The 20,171-nt window shown below is 40.8% G+C and overlaps 1 protein-coding gene across 3 annotated transcripts in view; it reads left to right on the forward strand.

The window, feature by feature from the left end:
* The window catches only part of RAI14 (retinoic acid induced 14), an 89,084-nt gene that overhangs the window by 6,301 nt on the left and 62,612 nt on the right, over positions 1-20,171 (forward strand). For all 3 annotated transcript variants that reach the window (XM_082336777.1, XM_082336778.1, XM_082336779.1), the window contains exon 2: positions 3,314-3,405. In XM_082336777.1, the coding sequence (XP_082192903.1) occupies positions 3,370-3,405 (36 nt within the window). In that variant the 5' untranslated portion in view covers positions 3,314-3,369. The remainder of the gene's footprint in view (positions 1-3,313; positions 3,406-20,171) is intronic.

The following is a 20,171-nucleotide window of genomic DNA, read 5'->3' on the forward strand; positions in this document are numbered from 1 at the left end:
GTGATTCATTGTGGAAATACTGTTTTGAAGTGTCTCGGTGCTCCCTGGTGAATTTCTAGTAGTCATTTCCTATCTTGTAAAGGAGTGTATTAATGGTGCTTCCTTTATCCCCCCTCTGGCAAATGAACAGTTGTCATAAAGCTCTGCTGAATCAGGATGCTGACCTCTTTTTGCATCAATTCCAATAATTACACCCTTTGAGAGGTGACTTCCTCCTTTAAATAGTGCCAAGAAAAGGCAGCCCTTACCGCTTCATGGGTTTTTATCACTACAGCTGAAGGATTATGGGCATTATGATGCACAAGCTTTAGTCTTAACATTTGTGTTTAACTATCTCTTACGGAAAAAGTACAGATGTGACACACACTAAGCTTGGGAATACTGTTTTTCTGTGCTTGTGCATGCTTTTTTAATTATGCTGAGGACTTGAGTTTCACATTCAATGTATGAAATGCACTTACGCAAGAGGTGAAGTATCCTGTGGGAAAAGTAAGTTGGCTTCTAATAGAAACACAGCTCACCTCCCTTCTTCCTTCCTCAAAAGGGGGAAAAGTAGCATATTAGGAATGCTTGCAAAGCTTGTTAATTAGACTGTATTACAGGTTCCTCACAGAAGAGAGTCCAGCTTTGCAGCTGTTCTGTGTCATCTCCCCCATAGGCCTGTAGTTGAGTACTTTATCTTCCATGGGAGCTGTAACAAATCTTTCGTTCATGGGAGCCAAAAATGCTGAGGGGGTGGGAGGGGAAAGACAGCCTATAGCAGACAATTCTTTGGCAATCTGTATGTGAGGAAAGATTTCTTGTTTTCAGTTCCCAATGCACAGGATTTCTTTATGTTTTATTAACTGGTCTAATTAAATGGTTTACCTTTTTTTTTAGTCAAATATGTTTAACTTTTAAAATAGAAAGCCCTGTTAAGTTTTGGATTTTGTGGGATATTGTATGATGTTTCTCAGCTTTTAAAGTTCATTTAAATTGTGATTTTGTTTTGTTTTTCCCGAAAGTTTTAAAAACAGTTTGGGTTTTTGTCCTCCATTTTCTTCTTTTTTTTTTTTCTTTTTTTTTTTCTTTTTTTTTTTTTTTTTGCTGGTGTGGTGTGTAAAGAAGGTCAGATAAGTGTAATGGCGTTTTTCTTGTCTATACCCTGGCATTTCTGGTCTTTACAATGCTCATCATCCTTGGTGTTGCTAGAGAATGATTTAGGACATTATTGGGCTGTTGCTGAAGTTCAGTCTCCTTTCCAGTGCAGGTTGTGAAAGCTGTTGTGCAATTTAAACACCTTCTCCAAAATTTGAGTAGGTGTAGGAGAAATAAAGTGGTTTGCTTCTCTCAGAGCAACGTGAAATAATTGCTTCTTTTTGATGAGTCAAAACTTGCTTTTTTGTTGTTGTTGTTTTGTTACTATTTTACAAATATTGCATTCAGCTGAGGAAAAAGCTAAGTAATTGTCACTTAAGCCAGGGAGTAAAAAGCTTCTGCAAATTTTTTTTTTCCCTTTCCTTTTGCATGCTAAAGAATTAAACAAAATTCCACAAGCCCATTCTCCTTGAGATGAAAAGCAAGAACTTCAAATGAAACCCCTCGCTCATATACCTGAAAGCTTTCAGGAATCTGATATGACTTTAGAATGACTGTTTAATTAGACTTAGAGTCATTTAATCAGATTTAATGATATTTTAATGGCCTACAGAATTACCCCATTCAGATTACCTATTGGGGATGTGTGTTCTGTGGGAAATGTATTTGTGTGTATGTAGTGTATAGGATTTTTTTGTTTGTTTGGGTTTTCTTTGAAGAAGTGTACTTGTGTTTGTCTTAAATGTCTGTCAGATAAATATGGGGTTGAACTAAATGACATGTTTACTTAGCAGTAATCGCGACTCCTGAATGGTACTTAGCATTGTATTTTGTGGAAGCATTCATAGGTATTCTACCAAGAGTATATTGTGTATACCAAGAGTATACTGCGCATTTTAAAACTCACAGTAGAGTGATCATGTAGAGCATAGCAACTTGCTTCATTGAAGTCAGAGGCTTTCTTTTATGAAACAATTGAATCTCACTTTGCTTATCAAAGAGTAATGTACTGTTTCTGAAGAGTGATGTGAAACATTAGTGACCCTGCATGACCTAATTGAATTTATGCTCCAGTCCTCATTTCAGTTATTTATTTATCTGGCTAGACTCGTAATATTTTTTTTCTCCTTTTTTTCCAGGGTAGAGGGAGGAAGTTTATACAGCTGAACATCCTTTACTTTAAACTGTTCCTTCAGAAGGAATTTGTATAGCAGCTAAAACTTGTAGATGAGGGGGGCTGGTGATTCCAGTGACTGTAGTGTAAAACAGAAATTTGGAACATTTTTGCATAGATGGCTTTGCCCAGTCCAGATGTATGTTGCTCTTTCATTAAGTTTTTCTGCTGTGCTGTAGGAAAAAACACATTGCCATGCTACTTTAACATGCTGTTCACCGTTACGTTTATCTTGGATTGGTAGTATGTGGTATATTGAAGCTTTCTGTAGGAAACTTTGCCCTAGGTACCGGCCCCCTGTTCCCCTGTAAGAGCTTGCAGCTTGTCTGTAATGTTAGTTGTACATGATTGTGCAACTGCTGCTTTTCTTCACTTGAAAGGGAGGAAGGGGGAACATGACTATTTGTGATAGTGCACCGTCAAATTAAAAACAGCTATGACTCCAAGAATAGTTTCTTATGGGGAAGAGTATAAAACAATTCTTCCAGTGATAACCTCTGTTCTTGCTCAGATGGTTCTATCTGCTGTGTTGTGTTGAGCTGTCCTGGTATGTGTCATGCATGGCTTAAGTATAATTTTTAATTTGGTTAGTAGTTAGACTTGTACATACAATAGTGATGGTGGTACTTCTACGCAGTGCAGACCCATGGTTGTAGGATAGTGACATTTTAATGAATGACTTTGCGTTCTTATTTCTGCGTTTCCCACTTTACAAATGGCTGCCCTGATGATAATGTTGCGCAAATAGGCAGTGGGCAGAGAAAGCTGCTACATGTATGAACATGTCAGTGATCTAATTATGTCAAGAGGTAGCCAATATAACATGATACACACTTGAGTTTTTGGTAAAGATTTGCTCTATTCTTCTGTGGTCAGACTTAGGCTTGCTCTTAAGTTTGGAGAAACAGAAAGTTTCCCTTAGCTGGCTGTTAATCTTTTTTCAGAGCTTGAGGGCTAAATTCTCAAAGGGTGATATAGGTATGCAAATTCAATTCAGACTTGGCTGCCAGTGAACTGAATGGTATCAAGTTGGAATCTTATTTTTCTTTCTTTTTTGTTTAGATATTGAAGAAGGATAAAAAGCTCCTCAAAGGTTTGGAAGGTTGAATGTGATCAGCATGAAGAGCTTAAAAGCAAAGTTCAGGAAGAGTGACGTAAGTATTTCTGCTCAGTTTGACTGCTGGTTTCCACGCTGGAAACAAGTTCTTCACTCCCACCTTGATAAGGTTGTAGGTTAATGAATTACAGAGAAGAAAACCTTTTTCCAAGCACAAAGGCTACAGCTGAGTACAGTATGGAGTAGGCTGTTTCTATTTGGAGTGCAATTCTCTGTTATGCAAACTAATAGTATTTCACTATCTTGCTCCATATAACTGAATCATGCACATGTGTGGGGTCTGCAGAACTTCTGTTAGATTGTGCTGGTGCCAGATTGAAACTTTGTTCCAGGTACGGGATTAAGCCTAGTAAGGACTTTACTACCCAATCATATTTCTGTCTAAGCATAATACCATTCTTATCAGTGTGGTGTTTGATCACTTAACAAAACGTCTCCTCAGTCTGCAGCAGGGTTTCTTTGTCAGCAAGAATACAGGAACCAGCTGTGTAATTAGGGCAGCTGTGGCATATCAGTTCTAGTGCAACAGGAGAGGTGGATATGAGGCTTGAGCAGTGAGGGTGACAGACATACATATGGCAGTCCTACAGGAGACTCTTCAAAACTGTATTAGAGAGACATTAGGCTGCACATCACATATTGCCTCTTGCTAGTAGTAGTAGTATCAACGAAGACCCAAGCTTGAACTTGTGTAGTAAGCATACTTCCCTTGGAGCCGCAGAACTGCTGTAGTCCACTCCTGTTCTTGTCTTTCTTTTCTTACTGCTACTCATTCCAGCTTCTTGTCATATACTAATGTTAATCCTTACTTGATAGTGCAGTGAGCAGTCAGTGAAATAGGTGACAGTGTTTAATTGACTCCCCAGATTTTGTGTGGAATTTGTAAAAAATGTCCATGATTTGTGAAGAATGTAGTGTTCCATCCTTCATCCTAAATTTGTGTGCTGCTTTGAAAGAAGTGATGTATTGTTTTTTGTCATGGCCAGATTCCCACGAGGTCCTAGAGCAGCCATGTTTGGTCAAGATACATTAGGTTTGAAAATGGAGCTTCTTCAGAAGTTTTGGTGTTCAGGAATAAAATTACACGCTGCAGTCAGGAGTAGCACAGGCTGTGCTTTGATGCAAAGATGGTCTTGTGGCACACCATTAGAATGGTGTCTTTAGCTGGCTTGCAGTGCACTTCATGAGCTGTGAAGAAGGTAGAGATGTTGTTGTGGTGTAACTTGCAGATGTGCTGGTTACTGCTTAAAAAGTCTTGAGCTGCACGTTAGCATTTTGTGCAGCTGCTGTATTGGCTTCCTAGCAGCAGCACCGGTGGATGCTCTACTCCTTCAGTTTAGCAAGAGCTCTGTCTAAAAAGACCCTCTATAAATGAGCTAAATATGTCAGCCAACCTTTGGGAGCAGACGGAAACACTTTTAACTACTTAAACAGTGTTTGGCCTTTGCTAGTCACCAGACTGAATGTGCCGGTGGCACAGTGTCTTGTGCGACTTCACAACAAATAAAAATAATGTCACAAGTCTCTGGTGTCTCGTCTAACTGAATATGCCATTCAGTTTAGAACTGCTAGAATTTTGTGGTCAGGCATTGTTGCTCCTGTTGCAACGAGTAGCAGCAATTGCTATTTTGAGTTCACCTATACCAGCAAAACTTTTTATAGGCATCTGCTTGAGGAATGAGAACAGTCCCTTGGCTAATATATGAACACACTTATTATGGAAGTTAGGTGTGCCTGTGTGTTAAGATGACTTCATTCACACTTTTATGCTAGTTGGCTGGGTTACCACTCTAGAGCAAAGGCTAAGTGGCGTGCGTGGTGCAACTAGATCTTGCTGTAGCTAGTCCACCCGCTGTTATAAATTGTACTGGTTCACTTATTCCTTACTTATCTATCCTTAATAACTTTCTCGTGCCTCTCCCCAAAACCAAGTGGAGTCTGAAGTTAATTGCTGTTTTGATACTACTGCTGTCTACTGGCTGGAGACAAAGTTGACCACAAAGGATTTTTCAGGTACCTAAAATTTAGATATGCAGCTCTAAGAGCACAGCAGTCTAAATCCGTGGTAGTCTTGTTTCCTCTGATTTGGAGCCAGACCTTAAGGGTGGAATTCAAAACAGCCAACAGGAGGTGTTCTATATTTTGTGCAAGATAAGCAAGGAAAATCATCCTTCTCTTTCTAGTTTTCAGAAGCTGCCCTTAGCTGTAATTTGTGAGGAGGAGGAAGAGGAGGTGGTTTTAATTGGAATTAATGTTATTTGTATCTCAATTTATAAGATGTGGTAACTGCTTTTGGATTGGGGATGCAGGTAAAGTCAGCAGGGATGAAGGGACTCTTTTTCTCATCCCACCTCCCTTGTGTTTCTTTCTGGAGGAAGTCTGTAATGCCTTGTTTTGTAGAACTGAAGGTGTCTTGGGGGAAGAAACGGTACCCTTCTCTTTAGCCTCGCTGTTAGCATTAAAAAAATGGGAGGAGTAGGAATAAGTCTTCAAGGTGTGTGTAAGAAACTGGAATTACACAAACACTTCTCCAGCAGTAAGGCTGATAACATAAAACTGTATGCTGGAATGAAGACCACGTAGGAAACTTCACTGATGTATTAAAGCTCTCCGGGCTGTTCTGCAGTGGCTGAATTGAAAGTGGGCACAACTGCTGATATTCATGCATATGTTTCTGTGTCCCTGCTGTGGGGCTTTATTTTGGTGCTGTAGCTACACCAGTCTTGCAGCTTGCAAAAGAGATGTCCCTGCTCCCTCTTTCATTTCTGCCCCTTCTGGTTTTGAGGGTATATGACCTGCAGTGATCCACTTCAGGGACATAAAGTAATGGAAAATTACTTTGTGGGGTGAGTTTTAGCTGGTTAACTCCCTGCTCTGTCTCACTGTAGGGTCAGCCCTGAGGAATGGTGAAAGCAGGAGGAGCAGCAGGACATCCCTTTCTGCAGCTGTTGCTTGGCTTAGCTGAATTGTCAAATCACACCCTGAGATTATTGGCATAAAAAGCACAGGGGTGGGCATGCCAGCAAAGGAGTTGCAGGAATACACAAGTAAATAAGGCTGCTAATTTTGATATTTAGCAGAATTCATATAGTCCACAACTGAGAGCTGGGAGCTTGACTCTTAGATGGTAGAGTGACTCCTTACTTCATGCTTTTGCTGCTCATCTCCCCTGTACCTCACCCGATTCACTCTCTGTGTGCACAGGCAGCTCTGTTAACTGGAGAATCTTTTTTCCTTGACACACTTAATCGCTGTGAAATCCTTCCTGGGAGTGACTGTTGCCATGTGAACATGTGTATTTGGAGTGGAGGAATGAGATTTATCGCTCTGTCAGAAATGAGTATTGACAAAGTGTGATGTGTAGTTGCAGGAGGATGCTTGTAGACTGGAAATCTGTGGACAGGGTGCCTGGGTGGGAGCAAATGCTGAGACTGGAAGCTAAGTAGTGGATGTGCTTACTTCAAGAGTCTGCAGGCAAAACAGCAGAAATTGCACTTATGTCTTGACAAAGCAACTAGTCTCTTCTGCCTGAGAAGCTGTATTTTCTTCACTCTTTCCTCACCTCTTGCTCTTCATTATCAAACTCAAAACCTACTGTTAATAACACCTAAAAGCTGACAACCTAAAAGGATGACCATTTTGATTGTTGCAAGAGACTATTACATGTAACATTTGAAAAAGTTGATGTGGTAATATTGGGAACTATCACTTCAGAGCTTGAATTTGTGTATAAGACTGTCTGTAGTTTATTCGCATGATAGAGAATGAATGTCTCTACCCAGAATGACAGAAGTTCTTCACTGTTTCTGCTTGAAAAAGCAGAGTTAGAAATAATCCAATTAAAACAAAAACAGTGCTACTGACGTCTTATTAGGCCTTTTACTAATATTGGAGATGGGAGTGTTTTCTGTAGTAACTGGTCAGTTTGTGGCCTGACTTCAAAAGCATCTAGAATCTTAAACAGGCAGATGAGGGCCGAGTAGATTTTCAAATGTGCAAAGATATTAAGCCTGTCTAAATGTGTTTTTTCTGCTTCTTAAATATTACAGGATGCTCATCAACATTTTTAGGCACCCACACACATTTAAATGTCTAGCTCTTTGATACTAAGATGTTGTAGGAACCTAGGCGATCTGTTTAGGTAGATTTGTTTTTAACGGTGTTCTTGATTACTCCAGAAAAAGCATATTGTGTGGAGGCTGTGATGGGTTGGATTGTTTTCACTCTTTGACTTATATCTGTGGGTGAATAACTGAAATGTTTTAGGACCATTTTCTGTGAATATTGAAGATCGGCTGAAAAACATGTCTTGCAATTTTACAATGGACCAATTCTCTTCTAATTGCTAGCTTGTTGACTGGACAAGAGGAATAATAGATTTTGCATTTGTTTCCAAATATCTTCAATACTGAATAATTAAAATAGTAGAGTGTCTTTTAAAATTGAAAATTGACTGTGCAGTTCAGCAGAAAAAGTATCTATCACCAGAAGCAGAGCCAAGACAGGCTGGGATTTCCCAATGCTAACTGCCAGCTCTAACTTCTGGTATTTCTGGAAATGCTTATTTGTTATACTATCATGCGGGGGTTGAAAAGTTTGCAGTTCTTATGAAAATTTCTGCTTTTTGGCCTGTGGTGTAGTCATTGTTCCATAAATCTCAAAATGGTGAGGCAGTTAGGTATGTTGTACTATAAAATCTCAGTCTTAATCTAGACACTATGCTAATTAAGGCTTGGCACTTCTTTTTAATGCCCAATGTTCTAAGTAGTAGGCTCCCATTCAACAGTTTTTAAAGTATAAAATGCTACACGGGGGTCTGGAATGGAAAGGCTGATGAGATACATTCCATTGAAATCACTGTGTTCCCATGTGCTCTGGACTGAATGTGTGGGAGAACAAAACTTGGGTGGGGCAACTTTAAAAATAATAAAGCAGGATCTCCTTTAAACAGCCCTTAAATTCTTTTATCCACTGAAAGCTACAATTAAATTAAAAAGGAGCATGGGATTGTTGAAAATTGCACTATCCACTCTGTGTACATGTACTACTTTCTTTCAGGGTAATTGTGACCAAAAAAATGCATGCAGAGTTCACTCAGGCTAAAAAGTGAAATAGCGATGTTGTCTGATGACTTCGCCCAGTTATTTAGAAAATGAACTACTGAAATTTGTTTTTATTTAGGTGTCCTTCTTTTAGTGAGTGTTGAATTAACTAAGCCTGAAACACATGATAGTAGCTTTCCCTCAGGTTACTGTTTTCTTCAGTAACAATTTTTGATTCTGCTATACAGTGTGTAGGGGAAGACTTGATCTCTGGAATGTCCTCAACCACCTCTTCTTGGGAAAGGAGGATTTAGCCTTCTCTCCCTCTTGAAATAAGTGCTGTGGCTCCTGCTCCTCCCTCCCTCTGTCAGGAGTCAAGGGTCCTACCTTCCACCCCATTTTCTGCTCCAAAGCTGTTTGGCTTCATGCCTCCAGTTCTGGACAGCATAAGGCTCTGCTCTAGTCAGCTTGCTCTCCCAGGTGAAGCTTAAATGCTTTGTGCGGGAAAGAAGTTAAACATGTTCTGAGTTCTACAATATAAGTAAGACCTGCTGCCTGTTGCAGTCAGTTCAACATGAACCTCTTGCCTTCAAGTAGTGTCTTTTCTTCATTATTGACAGTAGGAATGTGCTCAGAGTACTTCTAAAATTACCTTATTCAGGTTGTTGTCGTTTAATCCCAGCCGGCAACTGAACACCACATAGCTGCTCACTCACTCCACCCCAGTGAGATGGGGGAGAGAGTCGGAAGGGTAAAAGTGAGAAAACTTTTGGGTTGAGATAAAGGCAGTGTAATAGGTAAAGCAAAAGCTGCATGCACAAACAAAGCAAAACAAGGAATTCATTCACTGCTTCCCATCAGCAGGCAGGTGTTCAGCTGCCTCCAGGAAAGCAGGGCTCCATCACACGTAATGGTTGCTTGGGAAGACAAATGCCATCGCTCCAAACGTCCCCTCCTTCCTTTTTCTTCCCTCAGCTTTATATACTGAGCATGACATCACATGGTGTGGAAGAGCCCTTTGGTCAGTTGGGGTCAGCTGTCCCAGCTGTGTCCCCTCCCAGCTTCTTGTGCACTCCCAGCCTACTCACTGGTGGGGTGGGGTGAGGGGCAGAACAGGCCTTGACTCTGTGTAAGCACTGCTTAGCAATAACAAAAACATCCCTGTGTTATCAACACTGTTTCCAGCACAAATGCAAAACATAGACCCATGCTAGCTACTATAAAGAAAATTAACTCTGTGCTACCCAAAACCAGTACACAAGTGAACTGTAATTCTGGTGCACTTGAGCCCTCTGTGAGCAGGTCAATATCAGCCCATGAGTTATGTAGAATCTCCTAATGGTGGAAGGAAAACGTAATGGAGAAGGCAAGTAAAGACTGATAGATAAGGGTAGGGGAAAACAGAAGGGAAAAAGAAAATGTCTGAAAGTGAGGGGAGAGGAGGGGCAGTTGAAGCTGTAGGGTCAGAGTTACTATTTTGGTAACTGTTCTGTGAGAATGAATAACTAGGCTCTTTTGGGATGTCTGCTGATCAGTTGTGTCTGAATGGGAAAGTACATAGCTTTGGCAGAGTGCTTGAGGCTAGGTAACTTGCAGATATTCTAGAAACAACCTGCAGCATCTCCAAATGGTTGGGACAGAAAGGAAGGGGAATAGGTTAAATTAAAACTGTGCTGTCGTGTTTGGAATTACAGTAGAGGAACCTTGGTTGGAGTTGGCTTACTTGGAATAAACACATAGTTATTTCCTGAAACAGGATTATAGTCTGGAGTATAGCAGAGAACATCTTGGTTGCGTTCCCAGCCAGTCTTTGTCAGTCTGTAATAAAATGTCATTGTCACTTATAAATTCATGATTCCTTTGTCTGGTGCTAGTCTTGTCTGCTAAGTGTGTAGCGTTCATCCACAGACTGGGTTGAGCATGGACAGTTGCAGTCCTAATTAGCCAGTCTTATAGTGTAGCTGCATAGCAAGTGCAACGCTAGTAAACCCTGTGTTTGAAGTCAGAAGAAGCTTTGGGGCTGAATGAGTGTCAGGTCAAACCTGCAGGGCTGACCTCACCCACTTGCTGTTTCTCTGTCCTGTTGGTAGCACGTTGCGCTCGTCTGGGCTCTGCTTTCCACACGTGCGTGTTCCCAGAACCACTGCCCCGAGGAAATGACATGCAGCTTCTGCACTGCTTTCCTTTTGACTTCCACCTCCACCCATGCTTGTGCCCCAAATTAAGTGAGCAATAATATCTCCCATTATTATTGGCCCTAGAGTCATACTCTTTCCAACACAGAATGACATGGGGCTAATGATTCCTCTGTAAATATAGGTTGGGGAAAAGGAAAGGTGTCTCTCTTTCCCAGGTGCTGCATGCCCAGGCCTGTCAACTTTGTTATCCCAGACTTCTTGCTTGCTCAGCCACCTAGAGCTGGAGGAAGGGTTGGAGGCTGCGTGAAAGGAAACATTGGTTAGTCACTGGTTGGCCACAGACACTGGTCTGCCCTGCCAGCCTAAGCGGTGCCTGGCAAGCTGAACACTTTGCACCTGTGTTCTGATCATGCCAGGATGGCTGGTTTGGCCATCGTCATGTGAGCCCTTATTAAAAGGAGTACATGTAAAACATTTGCAAAGATGAAGAGGAACCCTCCCACTACAAAGTTGTTTTAAATGAAGTTAAACCCTGTAGTATTATGGGCAGCAATACACACAATTGTAGTATATAAATGCAGAAGAACCACAACGTGAAGCTAGCCAGTTTGTTGACAGTTCATTACTAAAAATACCAAAATTAAGCAGCATTGAAGTGGGGGTGGGTAGGAAGAAGAAAGGCAAATTGGCATATACAAACTGGAAAAAGTTAGTATTTTTAAATATATTGGTAATAAGAAAGGAATCTTTGTTGTGTAGAAACATGTCTTTTGTGTCCCTTTAAACAGAGCACAAAAGTTCAAAGGCCTGAGTTTGGAAGAGTTGGAAAAAAGCAATTGTAATTTTTTCATTTATTTATTTATCTTTAGTAAGATTTAAATGTGAAGTAAAATAAATCAAAAATATGATAAATGAGCAGTCTGTGTGTTCTTACTGTGGTACACTATATCCTCTCCCTTCCTTTTTGGCGCTACTCATGCCTAATCTGATTTAAAAAAAAAAAAAAAAAAAAATCTGTCTAGCTGTCAAAGTTGTCCATTAAAACTGAGGAGACGATTTAATGAATGGTCCAGTCTTTGTGTTTGAAGACTGTTGTCTTGTCTTTACTAAGAACAAAAAGCAGTTTGCTATGAAGAGGTGCTGTAGTATTATTGAAAGAATAAAACACCCGCACATTTTATTTTATTGGAGATTTGAGCCTTTTCATCCTATGCTTATATTTTCAGAGCCTGTGAATGATATGAGCGGACAACAAGCGTTAAGGAGTTAATCAAGCTGAAGTAGATGCATTATTTGCCTTATTCCAGCAATATTTTCAAGAAGCTGTTCTGATTGCATATAGTCCAGACAAATGCCCAGCATTAGGGACATGTCAAGCCCTTTTCTGCTCCCTTGCTTGCCACACTAGCATCTCCTTGAGGTTCATGCCATGCATGCTCTGAAGATCCGTGAAGCTTAAGCATAAAGGAGAATGAAGGTGTTAGTGGCCGTTCTTCCCAGGAGATACCGTGTGATGTTTAGGGACAATTGTGACAGTTGAACTTTCAGCACTTCATTGAAGGTATCTTTTCTTGTTCAGAGGTCTGGTTGGTGAAGCACTGCATGGGGCCGGCAGGTAGAAGGAATGAGGATGAAGAAGCCTTCCTTTATTGTAGCTGTGTAAGAGAGTTGCTCTGCTCTTTTCAACACAGCGGTGAGGAGGTGCCTTCTCTTGGCTGAAGGCAGGTTTGTTGGGCAAGGTGAGGTTGATGGGTGATGTTTGTGCTTGACCACTTTGTATTAGCTGCAGTGATTAAGGGAGTGTTTAAAAACTGCAGATCTGTGTACAGAAAAGCACAAAGCTGGGATGAATAGATTTGTTAACAGAGGATCCTACTCTCATGAACTTTTGAAAATTTTACAGACTTTTAGATGTATCACTTTATTGGGAATTGATGCAAAGCTAATAATTTGTAGTCATTCATACTTGACTGTAATTTGGTTGTATAAATAGTCAAAACCTGACGGGGCAAGGCTCTGAGCAACCTGCTATAGTTGACCCTCCTTTGAGCAGGGGAGATGGACTAGACTATCTTCCAAACTTGACCATTCTGTGATTCTGTGATTCTGTGTAAAGATTAATATCTTGAAACACATCATGTAGGAAGCTTGCAATCATGTTGAAAGATACAAAGCGCTCTTAAAAAATTACAAGGTATCTTATTGTAGGCTCTCAGCTGCCTGAAAAACCTTGAGGCTAAGCTATCTAGAAGTAGCTGCAACCTTAAGCTTTTAAAAATACTGTTGACTTTGGGCTGGCAAAAGCCATCGTGGTTGAATGTCTTTTAACTACAGCTGCAGGATGTCTTCGTCTCTCAGCTTGTATTCACATGTATTCTTACCACAGGTACTCTTTTCCTGTATTTTGCTTGTTACATGGACTTCATATTTTACCTTGAAGTATTTTGAGGTAGGAACCTCTTTCAGTGCTGTTTAGGTGTAATGCCCAACAGTAGTGCTACTTGATACTATTTGGATTTTGAGAGGTGACATAATACCACTAGCAAAACATAACCTGAAACTCAAGCTAAATTTACTGCTCTACAGCTGTCTGAGGAGTCTCATTCCCCAGATGTGTTGCCTGTGCATATCTCAGATGAAATATGCAGTTAACTGTCCAGAACACTTGCATTGACTTGATGATGATGATAGAAGCAAACGTGTTTTAATAACTTTGCAAATAAAGTGGTTACCAATGCATATGTATGTGTCTGACATACCTATTCTGCTCTGTTCACAGGTGCATACCTCTTTTTCTTTCATCTTTGCTTCTTTGCTGTGTGTGGTGGAAACCTCTTAGGAATCTTGCAGACTTGGGTAACCTGTCTCCTTATCTGGAGACTGAAACAGTGCCCTTTGAAGTCAGAAGAAAGACTTCAGTCTGCTTGACTGAGCTTTGAATCAAGAACTAAAACCAAAATGCTGGCTCCATGGAAGCATATGGCAGGGCTTCAGTGAGGCATGGGTTTCCCCTGAATCTAGTATAGAAATACACATGGATATCGAGATTGGCAGGTTATCCAACAGTGGCTTCTTTTTAGGGTCTCGAGTGTGTTGGGTTTTTGTTGTGGTTTTCCCCACTTTTTTTTTTGCTTTGGAGGGTGATTGCTTATGATATGACACGATTCTGTTCAATAGGAATAATAGCAACCCCTCAATGACCTTGCCCTTTTGATGTATATTTCAGACGTATAATTTAGAGATGTATAGGAAATCTAAGTGAAATGCATCACTTGAGATGTGGGTGAACTCATGGATCTTCCAGGAAGTAAGCAGCAGTGTGAGCTTATGGAGTGTTAGTCAATGCACTGCTTGTGACCAATTTTATTGTATGTCCCAGTTGCAGACAGATTGCTGCATTTTCAAAGTAGAGGAAGCTGCATCATGTGCAAGCGCCTTATTGATCATTAAGAAAAGCTATGTGGTAGGTCAGTGGGAAGAAGCTAGTGCACTGTCAGATTCATGTCTTCAGTTGTTTTGCCTTTGTTGTTTCTTGTTAACGTGCACAAAATGGGGAAAGACATTGTGCAGTAGTGTAATCAGATTTGAAATTATAAATCTGTATACAAGCCTTTTAATGGGAGATGAGGGGATTTGGTTGAAGACAGTGATTTGTGAATACAGGTATAGAAGCTGTTTAATCTGTAAATGTGTACTTGATTGGGAGGTTGACTCTTAAAGGCCTTTGTAATGTCACAGAATCATAGAAATATAGAACGGTTTGGGTTGGAAGGGACCTTTAAAGGCCATCTAGTCCAACACCCCTGCAATTGGCAGGAACATCTTCAACTAGATCAGGTTGCTCAGAGCCCCGTCCAACCTGACCTTGAATGCTTCCAGGGATGGGGCATCCACCACCCCTCTGGGCAACCTGTTCCAGTGTTCCACCACCCTCATGATAAAAAACTTCTTCCTTGTATCTAGTCTGAATCTACCCTCTTTTAGTTTAAAACCATTATCCCTTGTCCTGTGGCTACAGGTCCTACTACATCTACTACCTACTGCTACAGGTCTGTCCTCATCTTTCTTATAAGCCCCCTTTAAGTACTGAAATGCTACAATAAAGTCTCCCCGCAGCCTTCTCTTCTCCAGGCTGAACAACCCCAACTCTCTCAGCCTTTCCTCAGAGCAGAGATGCTCCATCCCTCTGATCGTTTTTGTGGCCCTCCTCTGGACCCGCTCCAACAGGTCCATCTCTTTCTTGTGCTAGGGATTCCAGAGCTGGACTCAGTACTCCAGGTGGGGTCTCACCAGAGCAGAGTAGAGGGGCAGAATCACCTCCCTCGACCTGCTGGCCATGCTTCTTCTGATGCAGCCCAGCATACCATTGGCTTCCTGGGCTCCAAGCACACATTGCCAGCTCGTGTCCACTTTTCATCCACCAGTATGCCCAAGTCCTTCTCAGCAGGGCTGCTCTCAATCCCTTCATCCCCCAGCCTGTACCGATACCAGGGGTTGCATTGACCCAAGTGCAGGACCTTGCACTTGGCCTTTTTGAACCTCCTGAGGTTCACATGCGCCCACTTCTCGAGCTTGTCCAGGTCCCTCTGGATGCCATCCCATCCCTCAGGCATCAGCCACACCACTCAGCTTGGTGTCATCTGCAAACGTGCTAAGGGTGCGCTCAATCCCACTGTCTGTGTCATTGATGAAGTTATTAAACATAACTGGTCCCAGTATGGACCCCTGAGGGACACCACTTGTCTCAGATCTCCATCTGGACATTGAGCCATTGACCACTATTCTCTGGATGTGACCATCCAGCCAGTTCCTCATCCACTGCTTAGTCCCTCCATCAAATCCCTATCTGTCCAATTTAGAGAGAAGGATGTTGTGGGGGACTGTGTGTTGACCGTGTTATTTCTATGTGTTTATCAGGGAAGAAGGCTAGATACATTTCTTTAATTCTTCTGACTGTGGCTAAGGGAACCTGAACAGCATATCATGTTCTTATGCCTTATACAGTTGTTTGAGAAGGACTGCAAGTTCCAGCTATCTTGGACTGTGTTAACTTCCTTTACTGGCAGGGTAATAGCATACTTAAGGGTGGGATTTTTGTGGATTTCTTTTTGCCCACCCAATTATGTTCATGTCCCACTTATCTTGGTACAAACACCCTGTTGCTCTCTACTCTTGCTGGATTTGTCTCACAACTGTCTCCCATCATGTGTCAAAGTGTGATAAGTACAACAAGCAGCAGGTGTGCATCCTTGCAGTTATGTTGGAATAGGTGTTGCAAACAGGGCTATGCATATGAAGTGCTGTATGACAAGAAGCTGCCCTGGGCTTGGTGTTGGGTAGCAATTTTTTTCCAGTACTGAATACCACTTCTTAATGCATATGTTGTTTGCTTGTAAACTTGAAGTTGCTCAGGGTGTTTTGGTTTTGTTATGCTTAGCGTAGGTTCCTTGTTTGCAAGCCAGGTCTCGCTTCAGCTGGATTGCTGTCCTGGTTATTTAGCATGTCGTGCTCTCAAGAGGAAGGTTGTGTTATCCATGTGCTTGGGAGGACCATCAGCTCAGATTAATGTCACAGCAAAAAATTCTTGAAAATTTCCTGTTGTGGTGCACTTCAGCTGTCTCCATTTACTCAGATGATGGTAAGATGCATGAGGTCAGATGAAGGCTATATTTTTTATGTTTGTGAGTAATGTTGCTTTCTTTAGAGGATCACTTGGGGTAGAAAGTCATTTATATATTGCTTGCTAAACTGTGGCAAACATGAGCAGTGTGTGGGGAAATGGCTACAGGTAAGTTTCTTCAGGCCTGTTGAAGGGTGACCACCAGTTTCTGTTACATTGACTAGGACTTTGGGATAATGTATGGTATGTTTTTTCTCATTTTTAAATGTGGATGCTTGCTCAATCGTTACACATTAGGTGGTAACCACCAAACTTGCTTTGTTTTTTTCTTTCAATTTAGGTTAGCTGGGGGAACATGGGACTATCCTGTCACTATTTAAGTTTGTTTCCAGGCTCTTCTCATTCAGTAACTCATTGCACACTTTTGGGCAAATAAGCGACTACGTCTGCTGTTTCAGCCTGTAAAGTACATGGTGTCTACTCTGTGTAGCTGTGCAGTGTTGTTGAAGGGAAGGCACCAAGTCCAATCGGAGATTTTCTGATATGAAATGGAAGAACCTTAGGTAAGTGTTCTTCAGGGACCAGGAAGGCGAGTTTAGTAAGTTAACATGTAGCTGAAATGTACTTGGCATTTTTTAGTGTTTTTCTTCTGGTAGCATAAGAATGTAATTGTTCTGCTATGGTGTATTTTTCCCAATCCCTACAAGGGAGTTTCCGTGCCTGGAATTTAGATTTATAATCTGCCTTTTTTTTTCCCTAATGTATCCTGATACTTTTAGATTAAGGTCAAGTCACTTTATAATTTATTCTTGAAATGTTAAGTTGCCTCTTTCCTGCAATGGTGCCTTGGGTTGTGTCTGTCTATAAGCTAACAGAAAAAAGCCTGCTATCTAGAAATGATACATAAATATTACTTAATGACAGATTTCTTCCTGCTCTTCTGCAATAGCAATTCTTGCACTCATTCTCCTCTCCCGTCTCATGGATAACTCTCATAGGTTTAATGACTGTGTTCAAGGCAACGTTTTCATTTTCTTAGATTTATATTTCTGTTTTTAACACTAATAGTTCTTCTATTTTTCCATTGGTCTGTAAATTACCTATATAGTGCTTAGTAGCTTCAGTTTTATGAATGTAGGATTGTTTTGGCTCTCTTTACATACAGCAAGCACAATTATGATATTACATTCTTTGACATAAGAAAGACAAATTAACCATTTTTAAGTAGCTCGTACATGCACTGAAGGTGGCTGTAAACAAACAGTACAGTCTCATTTAGATACTGTAAATCTTGCCATTGGAATTGAATTAAGCTCCTGGTTGAACAGTACGAGAGCTGCCAAGCTAGTGCAGTAAAGGAAGGAGAGGTTAGAAGACTGGAAGAAGGGCTCAACCCCTCATCTTTCAGTGCAAGTTTCTGTAATTTTGTGCAAGGGCTTGTTGTCCCACTTTCACATCTTTAAAATAAGGGGCAAGTGTGTAAGAATATTTATATGGGGTAATTGTGGTGGATAGCAAAGTAATTCTGCAGTGCTCAAATACTGTGGAAACATGGGGGCCGTGTAAATTCCCTTAAGGAGAGACAACCAGCTTCTACCATGCCCAGCTTAACTTCTTTCTCAGCTCTACATAGCTTGGGAATCCTCAGACTGTTCTGACCTTGGCATGTCTGCTGGCTGTTGTAAACTTCTGTCTCTTGAGTTTCCTGCTGTTTAAAATCTGTGGGTAGTTAGCTGAGGTGCTGCTGTTGCACGCTGCTGGAGATCTGACCTTCCTTGCAGGGCACTTGAGTTTGTCCCAAATATGTGTAATGGGACTGCATGAGGTTTGCATGGATGCTTCCATCAGTAAGATTCCGAGGGGTGATTTTAAATACGGAAGCCATAAATGGCCCTGATGATCTCCTTTAATTATCTTTTCTGAAAAGTAGAGGCCTATGTTCCTGGTGACAAGGTGCTCAGGACCTTGTAGGACCAGACCTTATACAGTTCAATAGCTCAGTTGTTTCCAGTAGGATTGGTCCCAGTTTTTGTCAATGCATGGTCACAGTCTGACCTAGAACATGCCTCCTCTGTTTTCAGTGTGTGTGGGGGATTTTGGATGAATTGTCAGTTTTCACACACAGCTGAAATGCATCTTCTTTTCAAGTATGTTTGAGTAATCCATAGTGATTAAGCAAAACAAGTAGGAAAGAATGTGATCTTGCTATGCCATGATTGTAATGACCCCCTCTTTGAAATAAATCAGTTGTTTGTCAGAAGACTCATGTCTGCATAAGCACATGGCATTGCTGCAGACAGGAAGTGCCCTAGTCTGTTGACCTCGTCTCCCAAGGAAAATCAAAGCTCTCATTAAATAAAAAAAAAAAAAGAAACCGACTTGTCTTAGTGGAAGACAAAGGCAATAATATGTATAACCTCTCTCTTTTTTTTTTTTTTCCCCCCTCAGTTTATGAATGTGCAATCTGATATTTAAATTGCTTTTAGAAGTTTTTTTTAGTGCAGCTGAAAAGAGTGAGGTCAGATGTATTTTCTTAGGGCTATATTACACTCCACAAGGGTGAACAGGAAATGGTTTAAAGGAATGCCAAGAAGCCCCTATTCCCTAACCAATTCCCTTGTCTTCTTTTAACCAGCTTTATTTCAAATTGCATGCTTCAGCTGCTGTGAGCATTTCTGGGTTGAGAATAGGGGAAGGTTTCAGTGTGTTCTTAAGTTACATCATCCAAGTTCCTTTGCCTGCAATTTAAAGAAGAAAACTGACTGGATTTTAAATACAACTATATACAGACCAGGTGTGGGGAGACTGATGCTTTGCTATATGCATCTCTGATCCATTAGAGGTGGTGGGAGTGCTACCTCATTAACACCAGAAATAGTGATAGTTTAATGTGACAATAATATTCATTGCAATTTCCAGTCATTACCACTGTTTTCAGGAATTTGCAATTTGAATTTATGCAGTACAATCCCCATTTATTCACTTTATTCCATATGTTCTAACTTCTCTGTTTCTAGCTAGGTTTTTCTTCGCAGCAGCCTTTTTTTTCTTCAAGTCTCCTGCTGCAAAAGGAAGTAAGTCTAGAAAACTGGGGGGAAAAAAAAAACCAAAACAAAACCAACCAGCTTAAATATTGCCAAATCAATCCATGCTCTTACAAACTATTAAAAACAAATAAAAATGAACAAAAAACCAAACCCGGATTTCTTTGAAGTGATTCTGTACAGTACACTCATAGAAATATTTAAAACTATGTCTATATCTCTTTGCTGGTTTTGCTTGTCATCTTGCATATCCAGTTAAGAAACACAAAGGAACATCTCCATGCAGAAAAGAGAAACTGGAATCAGATATTCCAAAGAGCTGCAGGGGGAATAGCTCACTTTCTGGAGGTGCGGTGACCTGTACGCAGTGTGATCTTTGACTTCCTGGTATTCATAGGTGAGGCAAGTCCCTTCCTCTATGGGGAAGGTTACTTGCTAGAGCAAGGCACCTCTTTCTGAGGCTTTGAACAGATGTAATGAACACTGTCTTAACACCTGGCTTCTAGTCTAAAAGCTCATAAATCTTTTCATATCCAATGTGGCTGTTACGAGTGGTGTATGTGATGGCTGTACCTATTGGCTTGTCAATAGGGCAAATCTTGCAAATATTCGCTATGTTTGCCAGAGTACTGCCCCACTGAACATGCAAGGCTAAACCAGAAACATACTAAATTCCTTCATAGAGTGTATGTGATGTGAATTTTTTATAGTCTTGTCTCTTCGTGAGTCATTTCAAACAAATACACATAAGTGTAAGTTCCAAAACTAACCTACTGTTTTATCTTAAAATATCCTTAAATAGTCACATTAGACATTATCCTGTACTCCTTCAAACTTAGATACCAACCCAAGATGTCCAAAGTATGATGAAACTAGATAAGGTGACTAGCAGCATTGGTACACATTTAGGAGCTTAAACTTACTAATGTTTGACTCCTGTCTTATTCAGAAGACACAGT

This window comes from Platalea leucorodia (assembly GCF_965183815.1).
Source record: "Platalea leucorodia genome assembly, chromosome: Z".
Lineage (NCBI taxonomy): Eukaryota > Metazoa > Chordata > Aves > Pelecaniformes > Threskiornithidae > Platalea > Platalea leucorodia.